The sequence below is a fragment of the Pinus tabuliformis genome, chromosome 7 (assembly GCF_031772625.1).
Source record: "Pinus tabuliformis cultivar Carrire ecotype Pingquan chromosome 7, CPIR1, whole genome shotgun sequence".
Lineage (NCBI taxonomy): Eukaryota > Viridiplantae > Streptophyta > Pinopsida > Pinales > Pinaceae > Pinus > Pinus tabuliformis.
Genome location: NC_142293.1, coordinates 1,708,440,596 through 1,708,455,509, shown reverse-complemented (window position 1 = coordinate 1,708,455,509; position 14,914 = coordinate 1,708,440,596). Strand labels below are relative to the sequence as shown.

At 35.8% G+C, this 14,914-nt stretch overlaps 1 protein-coding gene across 1 annotated transcript in view; it reads left to right on the top strand.

The window, feature by feature from the left end:
- Positions 1 to 4,795: 4,795 nt before the first annotated feature.
- LOC149255163 (chromatin assembly factor 1 subunit FAS1-like) overlaps positions 4,796 to 14,914 on the top strand; it is a 35,590-nt gene continuing 25,471 nt past the window's right edge. Inside the window, exons 1-3 of the mRNA XM_089457177.1 lie at positions 4,796 to 5,008; positions 5,109 to 6,160; positions 6,396 to 6,495. Of these exons, the coding sequence (XP_089313303.1) occupies positions 5,117 to 6,160; positions 6,396 to 6,495 (1,144 nt within the window). The 5' untranslated portion in view covers positions 4,796 to 5,008; positions 5,109 to 5,116. The remainder of the gene's footprint in view (positions 5,009 to 5,108; positions 6,161 to 6,395; positions 6,496 to 14,914) is intronic.

Genomic DNA, 14,914 nt, shown 5'->3' with positions numbered 1-14,914 from the left:
GCAAAATCCTTTTCTTCCTAAGAGGGAGTGTTAAAATTGTAGCATGAAAAAGCTTCATTTGACTTGTGCCTTAGTTAAATGGATAAATTCAATTTTCCACATCAACACGATGACTTAGAATGCAGTTAGTTGGAGGGACATGGATTTTTCTCCTAGTTAAATCAATAAATTCAAGTTTGTAGGCTAGAAGGAGAGTTGTGCATGGGTTGATTACTAAAATATAGCAATCGAGTGGAGTTATTGTTAGTTAAACTCAATTATCTGAGCTCTAGTCTAGAATCGAGTCAGTAGGTGTTCAACTGAGTAGTATAAATGTTGTTAACTCACTTATCTCTTAGTTAACTGATCAATTTACTAAAAATACTCCTAGTCATGCATGGAATTCGAATTGCCTAGTTTGAGTGGAGGAAAAGGCATCATTAAAATTCTAAATTGTATACTAATTGAGTGTACAATTATTGTATGGAGTAGGTGATCAATTCCTTCAGGGTTTGTGCAAGGAAATAAGAAATTCTCCTATTTTTCAAGGGTTAATTTCTCTAAGGATTGCTTAAGGAAACTGTTGGAATCACAATTTTCGTTACACCAAGACCTGCAGGTGTTAGTAAACAGACACATCGTTAGAGTTAAGGATCCATGAGAGGCAGTTAAGCCATGTCGTGAAACACACGGGGAGCGCTAGATTATCCAATGTCCAACAATCTCCCCTTAGCGCGAGCCAAGTGTGATTCGAACTCGAGACCTTTGGCTCTGATACCACTTGTTGGAATCACGATTGTCGTTACACCAAAACCCGCATGTGCTAGTAAACGAATGCATCGCTAGAGTTAACTGGTCCACGAGAGGTATTTAAGCCATGTTGCAAAACACACGGGGAACGTTGGATTATCCAATGCCCAACATAAACAAGAGGAAGGCTGAGGCCTATTTTGGCTAAGTGTTGGTCAAAACATGTCAGTGAGCAGGAGATCAAAATTGCAGTGCAGGGTGTGCTTCATGTGTGAAGCAATAATTGTAACTGATCCATATTCTCATTTGAATGAATGCAAAGCAGCGGAGGGGTTTTTCCCAGTCTGGTTCCCTTGTAAAATCATTGTGTTCCCTGTGTTTTGATGGTTGCATGATATTGCATGTGTTCCTATCGTGTGTTTTCCTTTCCGCATAATAGTAGAAGAAATTTGTGTCTCTTGTTTTCAGTACGATTTCATTAACAATAGAAAATTTTCTTCATTGACTCTTCTTGAGTTACAACATTGACTCTTCTCGTGCTTTTTGCATCGTGATCATGTGGTTAACCCATTTTCCATGAATAGTGGGGGCTGATGTGGCATCCTCTGAATTATGGTGGTCAATTTCGATATGTCAACTTTCGAGAGGCATAACTTTCTCATAGATGGATCGATAACTTACATGGCTCGAGGCATAAATTTTTTTCCTAGTGACCTAGTTATAACATGGCTCGATAACCTACTAGTGGTTAAGCTTGGCTCCTTAAACTCTTAACTATAGTTACAACATTGACTCTTATTGAGTTTTCTTCATCATGATCACGTGGTTAGCCCCTTTTCCATGAATAGCAGGGGCTGATGTGGCATCCTTTGAATTATGGTGGTCAATTTCGATATGTTAACTTTTGAGGCATAAATTTCTCATACAAGCTTCGATTAAGGTGATCCTTGCGTTGTTGGAGAGGTATCGATGTGTAGATTATGGAACCTAGATCCATAATAAGGTCGGGACTACACAAAGTGTTCATTTAAGGCCTCAAAATGGCTCCTAAAGTTTTTGACCCATTTTTTTTCAAACTAGGACCATTGGTAAAAATGGTCTGATGTGCTGATTCCTCCACTTTTTTCCACTTTGAAAGAGTTAAGATGAATGAAAAATAATACAATGATCCAATTTGGATCATGGACTATCTTTGAAGCTTTGTGTTTGAATGCCAAGACTTGTTAGGGATGAACTTGCTCCCTTCAAAGTCACATTCATTTTATTTTTTAGCTCAAATATGTCTATATAAACAACTTTTTGTTGATCTAGTATCTTTCCGGGGTCCTTACCTTTCCATGCTTCAATGAGGTTTGAGAGAGTGAATTCTTCCATATCCATGTTCCTGACCCAACAACATTCCATGTTCCTTATATGTATGACATACCAATTTTCTATATTGGTGTGTTCTTTGTGGATTCCTTTGGCATTTTTCTCTTATGAGCTTCCACCTTTAGTTTTCTAATTCCCTTCACTTGATTCGGTTATTAAGGGTGTACCTGATTTGGCATATCTTGTTCCTCTTTAGTCATTGCCTCATAATGGTTTTTGGATTGAAAGGGCTCCTTTGGTGTTGCCCCATTTTGTGCTTGAGGCTTTTTTCGAAGAGGTTGGACTTTCTGAAAATCCCCATGATCCAATTTTGGTTGAATTTTTTGTTGTTGCCTCTATGAGATTAAGGGGACAATCCTTGAAGAAATGGTTGTATTCATGGCACTTGGAACATCTTAATGCTACATGCCCATAATCTAGAGGTTGTTTCCAATCCTCATAATGGTAGGAGATTTCGACTGATTCTTGTAGTGGTTGGGAGACATTCATATACACACATATACTTGCATATGATGTGTAGCATCCCCACTTGGTCACTTTGAATAATTTCACAAAATCTGCATTCATGTTTCCAATACCTTGTAAGATTCTCCCTAGGGGAACCCAAATTGGCACTGTGAGATTTTTTTTTGGGTTATACTTTGCTAGAATTTCATGAATAAGATTGCATTATTGAAAAAGTCTAGGCTGTCCTTGAATACTCTATTTTGTTCTTCTAAATTTGCAAAAATCATCGTAAAGAAACCCTGTGCTATGAGCTCAAGATCCATGTGTCCCTTCAATTGCCATTTTTTATTAGATCCATCTAACCCATGCTCTCTTTGTTGGCCAAATCCCAATGAACTTGCATATCAAGGCACGATCCTTCATATGTTGGATGTAACTCCCAATTTTGTCTGATTCTATTTCATATTTCATATTCTTGACTACCTTAGGGAAGCATCTTCCTTGATACAATTTTTCCAATTCATCCCAGTGGCGGATCGTCTTTGTTTCTATCCACACGTCTTGGCCCTAGAGGTGATCCATGGAGTACTTGCATCTGATGGCTCAAACCAGAATTTCCATATCCTACGACCACATTCTTCAAAGAAAAGTTTATACCCCTAATGGCACTTGCTATCACTACTATGATGCCACAATATATAAGTTAAAAACCAAACCAATTTAACAATAATACAAAGGAAATTACTTCCATGCAATAATATATTCAAGCCCTACAAAAAAAACCTAACACATTTACTAAAACAACCCTAACATATACATAAAAATAAACAACCTTAACATATTCTCTATAATATAATAGTTTTAGTGACTATCATCCAAACATTAATTTAAAAAAAAAATATTCTAACCCAATTAAAAAAATTCACTATTACTAATATAATTAAAATTATTCAAAACATTATTTTACCATATGTTATCTAACCATTTTATAATACAATTTTTTATTTTAGTGTAAACTCAAAACTTAAAGAATACACTCTTACATATCATATTAAAATAAAGTTTCTAAGATAATAATACATATATATATCCAATAATAAAAACAAACACATTACATTATTTTACCATATGCTATATACAATTTTTATTTTAGTATAAACTCAAAACTTAAACAATACATATCATATTAAAATAAAGTTTTTAGGATAATAATACATATATATCTAATAATAAAATAGACGCATGATAATGATGATAGTGGTTAACGTCTATGAGACCAAATTGGTCTATCGGACCTATAATTTTTTTAGTTTTTAATTGTTTGGTTCTTCGGCTTTCTTGGCGAGATTGGTGCTGTAGCTTTCTTTTTTTTCTCTACGGTCTTCCAACTTCCTTTATCTTGCATCTCCTTCATCTCTTCTAGTTCTTGGGACATTGGTGTCTTAGCTTCGCGATCTATTGTGTTCGTCATTTTGAAGATAGTCGGAGAAGAAGTTTGGTCTAGGAGATCTGCGTTGCTGTTAAATGAAGATTTATTTTGTGTGGTATTCGAATCCTCATAATTATTGATGCTTAAGGGATTGTCGAGTTCACTTTTTTGTTGTTGAGCGGGGCTTTCTCCCTGCTTATCTTGAGAGTTATTTCTTTCTTGCCCGATTTCTTGTTAGATAATAAATTATATATTTATTATTAAATTAAATACCTTTGTATTTAACATTAATATGCTTTATAATGTTTACCATTTCTAATCTGTACGTTTTTGCAATCTTCCATTAATAAATTAAACTCCTTTAATGTCATGTTCCATTCCATTAATATTTTTTTAAGATAAATGCAACATAAACAGTCTAGGTTTGTGTGTTCTCTAACATTAGATATTATGAGTGGAAAAATCAAAGCCATAGTCACGTGGTTTAGTTTTGAGTAATCCTTGTCACACGGATCTCTATAGCGCCAATGGTGTGACCGTGGTGGTAAATATTTAAATATTCGAAAATCTGGAAAATCTGGTGGCAAAGTTCAAATATCGGCGGGAATTTTAAATTGGCCAATATTTTAGAGGGAACTCAAATTCCCCATTTTCCCATCTGCATTTCCCGCAATCTTCTCATATCGTTAAACTTCTGATACCCTTGTTTTTGGCTCGCCAGTGTGATCACGCTGAACGCCCATTCTATCTAAACTAAGGAGATCTGTTCACAGGAGGGGCCGAGGCCACAGAGAGGGCTGTATCGTGAAATTTCAGCTCTCCGGGTGTTTCATTGCTCAATTTGGTCGTTGAATCAAGTTTCTGATACTTCGCCGATTCTGTGGATGTGCATTTTGTAGGGATTGGAAGTTAAATATTGATATTTTAGAAAGATATGATTTTGCCTATGCAATCCTTGGCACTCTGTTAATTCCGCTCACAGCCGTTGTGAAAGGATTTGTTCATGGAATCACAATAAATTACCAATATCAGGTATGCAAACCCTGCTCAGTATTAAATTTTTTTATTTTTTTAATAGGCTTGCTCGGCCACGGCCGCGGCCGCTTTTCTGAAAATCCAAATTGGTATCCAGGCCTTTACATGATGGCTGAAGCTGTTTCTATGTCGGGCATCGTAGAAGGGGGAAAGATGGAAAATGATGAAAATGTTGCACCTTTCTCTATCACGAACGCCGAAGAAAAGCCTTTTAAACCCGTGGTTACTGAAAATGAGACACAGCTTTGTAATCCTTCGTCTCGATCTCGTAGTCGACCTCCAAAAAGCAGTGTAAATTCCCCTCCCAACTGCAAGCGCAGCAAAAAGGATTCTCTGCCTATAAAATCTCCTCGACGACCACCGAAAAATGCTGTAACTTTGTTGCCGAGTTCCGATGGCATAAAGCCTGAGCTCTCGCCTTTATATTCATCTCGTTCCCCTGGTCTAGCTGCAGAAGCAACAACAATCCTGCTGCCAAAGTCTAAGAACATGAAACTGGATTCGTTGCCTTTGAAATCTTGTACCATTAAATCAGATGTAAATCCCTGTACTGGAGCCACACAATTTAAGAAATCGGGCGACTTAAACGAGCCTAAAGCTTCTGAAGAGCAATGCGTTTTATGCACCGATGACATTATGATGACCCCTATAAACCCCAACGGTCCTGTAAAAGCATCTGGTAGCAGCGACAGTAAAATAAAGGTTTCATCCGCGTCACGTACGCCTTCAACGAAAAAAGGATCGAAGAGAAAGCGTTCTTTATTTTTGGAAACCTTAGATTCAGAGTCTAAAGCAGCTCGTGTTCGCCAATTTGAGCAGGAAATTTCTTCACTGTTCCAGTATTTCAGTGAAGGGTTTGAAAAATATAGCTCTGAAGGCTCCGATGAAATCGTGGATATGGGGAGCAACACTACCAATGTGATTGTTGCACGATTGCTGGAAGAAAGTAGGCTTCCATACTCAAAACTAGTGCAGCAGATTTATGAGAAGTTGAAGGACAAAATAGATCAAAATGGAGGAGCAGAGATCAGCCTGGCAGCTGTAAGAAGTTCAGTGCTGCTTATTGGACAACGTCCTTTCTATGGCATTCCAAAAGCAGATGCTGATGTTCTCGAAGATGAATCTGAAACTTGTCTCTGGTGCTGGGAGGTAAAACACAAGTTATAGTTATCTCGCTCTTTCATTTGTTTTCAAATTTTATAAACAATTGAAGGTTTAGTTCATTGAAATGCTTTTGAACGGTAGTACATCATGCCAATGCAAGATTTTGCATTGCTGAACTGAATTTAGCTGCTTGGCTGTTGTCAAATCCGTTTTATTTCTTCAACTATTTTTTTCATCCATGAAGGCCCGAACTAAATATATTTGATCTTTCCCATGATAGGTTAAGGACACAAAGCTGTTGCCCAAGTCACATCGTGATCTTGTCAGTATTCGCCGCCGATGTCGAAAAAAGATCCATGAACGCATCACTGCTCTTTCAGGTTGATAATGACTCCTCCTAGTATTGTTTCTTATTTTGATCGTTGCCCTCCTACCTGTCTAGCTTTATGCTTTTTATTTTTCCTTTTCAAGAGATGCCTTTCAGATTGCTGCTTTCCAGTTTGTGCTTCTTGCATTTTATTTTTTATTTTCTAATGAAATACGTGGTTTCCAACCCATAGGTAAGGGTAGAATCCTCAGGGCCCAAGGCTGTTTAACCAGGCCCAAAGCTATTATAATAATATACTTGATATAAGCTTAATATGTCATTTGCGAGAATTGAATGTAGATGTGGAGGATTAACAATCATTCCTTTCAGCCACCAAAGTTAAACCTAATTGACAGTGCTTCTTGTACTTATGAATTCCATTGACTTATTTTGGGCATATTTGAATTTTTTTTATTTTTTATTTTTATTTTTTTTTATTTTTCCAATAAATTTATATTCATACTGAGACGGAGTTGAAGTATATTACATAATCCAGATCTTTTCTCTGCTTGTTTCCATGTGCTTTGTTCCCCTTTGCAATTTTGGATAATGATATTACATTTCAATTTAAATAAACAATGGATGCTTTAATCGAGGTGTGGATAAGGAGATCCTCCCAATCCGGTTAATTGCTTTGTGAAGTGATTTGGTGGATCGTTGATTAGGACAACGCCTTTTATTTCTGTTTCTTTAATGCCACTAACAATTCCGTTTGAAATCAGTTTTTGTGATTGTTGGAGGCCTTTTAGCAGGCCTTTTGGCTGTATCTTTATTGGTATGATGAGTTATCAGATGTAATCCATTTATTTGTACTAATGCAAATGTATGTGTCTTTTAAATTCCTTAGAAAAAATGATGGATGTTAAGTCATATGACACGAGGAAACCAGATATGGAGGACATGGAAATACAAGTATCTAACATGGGAATATTTTCCAGGTTAGATAATTGTATTTCCATCTCCCTTATGTCATGTCAAATACTTGTATTTCTATTTCTCCATGTATGTATGTGTACACAGGTTTTGTAAATGTTTCATTTGTATTTGTAGCTCTCTCTCATATATATATCAAAAAAGAAATTGAAAATGCATTCTGTAGGTGATGTGACAGCATCAAAATTTCAAAATTTTCCTCGTCCTTTTCCAACTCTTCTACTTGATATGCTTCTAGACTCTGCTTTCCAAGATGTATTGGATACCAAAAAAAATATTCTTAACAAGGCCATAAAGGAGCCTTCTTGAGAGTCTAATAATGTAGAAAACTAAATGAAAATATTGGTTTGACGAGCAGCTAGGGAATCATCCTTGAATTCCTCCAAAACAATAGAATTTGAAGAAAGATTAAGTGCCACTTTCAAAAGTGTATCCACCAAGAGATTGTGTTCTCTATAAATATAAATAAAAGAGATATCATGAAATAAGTTTATGATTTCCTTAAGTTGATTTGCTAAGTCCTTAAGTCCCAAGCTTAGTACTTATGAGGATCCTTGTGTCCATTTAATAACAAGATTTGAATCCCCAAAAACATGAAGACTCAATATATTCTTTGTAATTGCAGTTTTGAGTAAAGAAAATAAAGCATTGAATTTCACCCATGTTATTAGTACTTGTCCTCATATTTTCTTTACCATGTATCCTATGATTGTCCTATGATTGTTAGGGAAAAATATTGCAAATTTTATCTTGAAATGATGACCCCTCTCTAGTATGGATTCATCGAAAAAGCCCCAAGGATGAGAATGGTCAATGATTGGGCCTATAGGACTACGTCTAATCAAATGTGAAGCATTGTGCTTATGAGGGTTAATCCATGATAACAAATGTAAGGGCACCATATAAACACCATATAAGGAGTTATATACTTGCACTTGAATATACTTATATTGCATGCCCTTGAAATCACCCCCGTCACCACAAAAGGAATGATATGATTCTTTTTCATTGTTGATTGCTCCATGAAAGATTTGTAGTAAGATTCTATTGTTAGTTGTTCCCACAAAGACATAGAGTTGATATGTGCCTCCACTTAATGCTAAACTTGTCATGTGATGAGACAATTTACAAAAAGATGTGTAGGGTCTTCATGGCACAATTACAAAACCCCAAATCTTTGAAAATCTTATGAATCATCTTGGACCGAGTTAGTACTTGGTTTTGTAGTATCAACCAAATAGGAGAATGCATTTTAAGAGTGCTTTAGACCTCCATAACTCTTTGAACCACTATTTTATCTTGATCTACACATTTGCTTTCAGGGATTGAGAACCCAATTTTGCAATATAATTTCCTTTAGAGAGATTGAAGACCTAGACTAACTCATTGTTTCCTACCTTGATCTTGATGTGCACATTATTTATTTGAGTAATATAACATCCTCATATGTCTTGACCATACCCAAAAATAACATCTCTAGTAGTATGTACCCTATTACCATATTTGATTGGCCAGGCCAGATGCAACCCTACCATTGAAAATGCTAGAAATATTGCTCTCTATTGATTAGATGAATTAAGAGTCGTATGTTGAGATTTTATCCAATCCCTTATGGTTCTTGGAGATATTTATTTGGCTATCATAATATCCCTCCATAAGTTGTTCCTTGTTATAAAAATCCTCTAAGTTTTACCCGCTAGTGCCTTCCCAAAATCAAAGATATTTCTAAGTCATCACCATCTTGCTCCTTAGGGAGTGTTAGCTAACTAGATGGGAACCCATATCTTTTGTAGAACTCTTCCATAATTAATTGAATACCGTCTTTTGAATACTATTTAGAATGTGTTTTGGAGTAAGTGCCATAAGATGCTAGTTTATTGGGATAGCCTTTGGAACAAATTTTATGAGAATGAGTTGAACCCCTTACAAAAGAAATTGATTGCACCAAAAAATAAATTTGGCTTTCCACTCTTGTCTATAACCATTTCCAATTTGTGATGCTATATTTGTTGGGTTTGATGTTATAGCCTAGATATTTGAACCCTTCATTTAATGAGTGAGTTTGATTATCAAATATATCCACAACTTGTCTTTTGTCCTCATCAACATAATTGGGAATATAGATAGCTGATTTCTCTAAATTCACTAACATCCTTGTGGCATTATAAAAGTTTTTATAATTTCATTAAGACACTTTCCTTTACAAATGTTATAACAATAGAAGAGAAAAACATCATCCAAAAAGAGTGGATGAGTAATAGAGATAGCTTGACTCATTGTAATCACCTGAATTAGACGAGAATATTTGGCTTTGATTATAAGTTTGCCAAGACACTCAATAATAAGCAAAAACAAATATGGGGAAAGCGAGCATCCTTGTTGACAACCTCTAGAAGGCCTAAAGAGCTTCCAACCAACATTTTTAATTAATATTGAGATTGAAGAAGATATAACTCACCTTGTTACCCAATCACCATCCAAATATTAAACCCAATATGTAATAGCAAATTTAAAAAAAAAGGTTCCAAGATACTTGAGCATACGCTTTAGAAAGATACAATTTCAACACAACAATGGGTCTTTCCTTTGTTCTGATCAGATGAACCCCTTCTTGAGCAGACTTGATTGCCTCATCTATCAACTTTCCTCTTTGGAACCCAAATTGTTCCATAGAGATCACTTTTGAGAGCAATGGCTTCACGTGTACAACAATAATCTTAGCCATAATCTTATAGATATTATTACACCATGATAGAATTGAAACTACTTGGCATCCTCCTTGAAAGTTGAACTTGTTCAATGCCTCTTAGTAGATCAACATCCACTATATCATACAAATCTTCAAAGAACTCTATAGTCCATTTATTGAACCTCGAACTCTTACCTTTCTAAAATGTTTTTATGATACCTAGCAGCGTCTCAAAAGTCACAGGTTGAAATAATGCCTTGTTCTCCTCCACAAATTTAGGAAATGCCTCCAAAATTTTTAGCATGGATCCTATATGCTCATGGATATGAGCTTTGAATAAATGGCTAAAGTGATTAATCCCCAAATCCCTTTATTGAATGCCCCTTGTCATTGACCAAATCCCAAATAGTATTAAAATTCTTCCCTTGGTTGGTGTACTTTTAAAAATACTTAGTAGTTTGGTCTTCGACCTCGAGCCATAGGGCCTTGCTTTCCAACCTCCATTCCCTTTCCTCATCTAATAAGAACTTAACCTGTTGCTTTTCTAATACTCCAAGATGTGACATTTGTTCAGTTGAAATACCCCATTAAAATCAAATGTGGCCAATTCAACTTCAATTTCCTTGAGTTGTAAAGTCCTTTTTCCTCGTATCCTTGGCCCAAGAAGTCACCTTTTCCTTTAAGGGTCTTTAGGTTGTGTGAAAATTGCATACAAGTCGAGGATTAAATCATTGAACTAAAGGGAGCCCATGATGACTTAACCAAGTTTTTGAACTCCTCTTCCCCCTAATGGTGAAGATATGTGAATGGAAAAGTTGTAATGTACTCGACCACCTCTTTTTGTTGTTGGGGTGGCCAAGTATGGGAAATTATCCAATTTCCCTTTGAAGTCACCACAATAACCACATTATGATAAAAATAATAATATGCCTTGCAAATGATGCTAACCATATTCTGTTTTATATGATATACACACAAAACTTCATTTAAATCAAGCATGTAGAGTAACATACACAACCACAACGTTATAATTCACGATATTAAAACATAACAACATGGCATTTAACATAAAATAATGAACAAAGTATATATCTTTTTAATGTCCAATGATTGGTTGCAGGCTTGGGAGGGATGTTCCTCCTAGTTGTAGACTCTAATGCTCTAGCTCTTTCAATATTGGGTCACTTTTGAGCTGGGGCTATGACTCCACAAGGGAAAAAGGCTTATCTAAAGCCATCCATGGTACATAACTAGTGCCAAACATGATCAAGGCCAAGGTACTAAACTCCAATAGCACTCCAACCTACAATCCCTCATTCTCCATTAGTTTGCACAACCCAAGGTAGTGTGCCCCCTTCTTTGCCTTTACAGTCTCTTAGGTTGCACCACTACCTTTCTAGGGCTTCAACATAGGTCAACCAAGTATTCTTAGGACCTTGTGGTTCCAGGTGCCCTCAAGGGTCTCCAGGTACCCTTGAGGCCCCACACATGGATATTTATTTTTTATGCTCTTTAAACCCAATTACAAATTTATTGTCTCAACAAATAATCATAGATCTACAATAAACAAAGCTTTCTAATTTGATTTGTAACAACTATTTTGGGTTTTTAATTAAATAAACAACAAAAGCAAAAATACTTGAAACTAATCACATGAAATAGAGAATAACATAGATATACCTTGGAAACCCTAGTGTGGGGAATACCAACAAAGGTTGGGCTTCTTATTCAACTTCATGAGAAATGTTTTATTACGCAAGAATTTGCTTTGGCGAATACCCAATAAAAGATCTTAGCTCTTCTCTCACTCAAATCTTCTACGACTTGCATGTGTGACCCAACATAAAACTTCTATGTATGAAGAAACTCAACCTCTTGGCTAAAGAGAAACTCAACCTCTCAACAAATCTCACTTTGCCTTAATCTTGCTCCAACTAGCTCAATTTAGCCTTTTCTCACTTTCATTGCCAAATATTGCACTCCATTGAATCCCAACTTGTGCTAAATTGAATGTGTATCTCCTTTGGCTCAAACCTCCTATTAAAAAAGATCAAACCTTAATCTCAAGTGAAATCTCTAATTTTAATGTTTGAAATTAGATCTCAACTCATTGAGATCAATGGCCACGACTTGCTTTGTCATTGAATTATTTTCCCTTTTATAAAAAGGTACTCTGAAATTAAATTAAATTGTTGTCTAAAGTCTTCATTTAGGAAATACAATAATAAGTTATTGTAGGAGATAATTAAGGTTGCTTGTTGCATGTCATGGAACTTGATTCATGTAGAATCACCTTCCAAGCTACAATTTCAACGTTCCCTCTTAGTGAGGAAGTGTTCTGTATAATGTGCAACTTATCCCTAAAGAATGCAAATTTTCCTTGAGAATCAAAGTTGTATCAAATAGCCTCCAAGACAAATAGCCTCCAAGATCAAGATCAACTTGACCTCTTGCTTTAGTGACTTCGACCTCCCATTGTAGATTCGAAATTCTATCTCACGATAATTGCTGTAACTGTTGCTGCTCCTCCTAGTCCCTTGAATATCCTTCTCTTCCTCTTTGCTTGCTTTTCCTTCTCTCTTTCCTTTAAGATAGAACTAAAGATAGATCTAGTGCAAAAACCCTAACTCTGACTTTCACAAGAGAGATAGATCTAGCCCAAGCACTTTGACTTCTTCGACTTCCTCTTCTTCATACCCTCTTCCTTCTTCTCTTCCTCTTCTTCGCTTAGAATGAGATGAGTGAGTGTGACTAATGGAGGACGAGTTCCTCTCTATATATAGGCTCTTCCAAGGGTAGACGTGACTCTTCATGTAGGCCGACTTGACAGTTCCTTAGGTCGACTTGATCTTGGAGGTATTTTGACACTTTAAAGACAAAATAAGATCTTCTTTACAAGATACAATGTGCCCATATGGTCTTCAATATATGACAATGACTCTTTAACCTAGGACAAACCCCAGAAGCACTCAATGGGTGCTTGGCCTATAAAATAAAAGAACTTGAGCATGAAACCCATGCTCCGATAATAATTTCTTTTCATTTTATAATTTACAAGAATACATTTCATACTTATGAAGACTGAACTAGTTACATATTCTTCAACAGTGTGTTCATTGCAAAACAAATGTTTGGCATGGTGTTGACCATATACATGAGAGGCAAATCAACTGTCTATACAAGGTTGGGTCCACTGCCTTTGATTTGGAAGTATTGATCTTCTTCCAGTTGTTCACAAGTGGTGTAGTCATGTGTATGCAATCCTCCATCTTGAAATGCTCGAAGATTTTAATTGTGTTTTTCCTTGGTCCAAGGAAAATCTCTCCCTCTCTTTGCCACACCTCCAACCTCAAAAAGTAGTGCATCAACCCCAAATCCTTCATCTCAAACTCTTCTACAAGATCTTGCTTGCAATGCGCTATGAGCTCCTCAGATCTTGGGAGAAATAGGTCATCAACACACAACACCAATATGAGAGGCTCACCCTTCACCTGAATGCAACATTGGTTTGGGCCCGCCTTACTCTTGGTGAAGCCCATGCTTTGCAAATAAGTGTGTTGGTATTGATATCTATAAACTAGTGGAATGAAAGAATTAGTATATGCAAGCAACAAACTCATGTGCATTCTTATAAATAATCAAAATTGATATTAAAAATTTCAAAACTCCCTTTTAGTTGGTAGGTGAACTGTTAGAAACCCAAAATTGAGAATTTGTAACTTTGTGGCACTAGACCACTCACTGAGTGGTGAACTTGTTGCCCATCACTTTGGAATATCATCTCTAAAAATTGGAGGCCTCATTCGATTCATTGTTCAGATCACTGAGAATTGTAGATGGAAGACGCACACTTTGCATCTGCCCAAGTTCAGAGTATATGTCTCCCACAATGCTCACACATAATTCTGCAAGAATAAATTATAAACACATGAAGCCACCTTATGAAAACAATCCATCCACAAGCACCTGAGTTGGTTATATGTAAATGACTCCCAATAACAATGTTACTTGGGAGCGGGAGCAGGAGCGGGGAGCAGGAGCGGGAGCAGGAGCGGGAGCGGGGAGCGTGAGCGGGGAGCGTGAGCGGGAGCGGGAGCGACCATTTTCAGAAGCTCCCGGTTTGGGAGCGAATCCGGGAGCGATTTTTAAAAAATATATATATATATATATATATATATATATATATATATATATATATATATATATATATATATATATATATATATATATATTATATATATATATATATATATTTTTTTTTTTAATTTTTGATACATATGTCAACAAAAACATGTAGAATGATGAAATAGACATAAAAAACATAAAAAAAACATAAATTGATCATTGAACCATATCACATCAATCATCTAGAAATTATAATCGTCATCAACCATGTCCACAAGTTAGTAAAATTAAAATACATATTACAACTGCAACATATTGAGTCTTATAAATCATGATTCATCAAATTCAATATTAAAGTTTCAACTTCAAGCTTTCAGAATTGAAAATTAAATAACATTTATCATCATTGATCACCAAAGTTGTACTTGTAAGCCAAGTTTAACCATTACAAGAAGTAATATCGAAGATATTTCTAAGTCCTAACTTCTAACTGTTAACATGATATGAAATGTTAAAAATTTATAAAATGAAACATGAATAATGAGATGAAATGAAACAACTTTAGTCTTTCACAAAGCATCATATTCATAATTCACAATCAAAACCCTTGAGTTATAATTGCCAAGGCCCAACTTCAAACTTCAAATTTTCATTGTCACAGTGATATAATGTTTACAAAAAATAT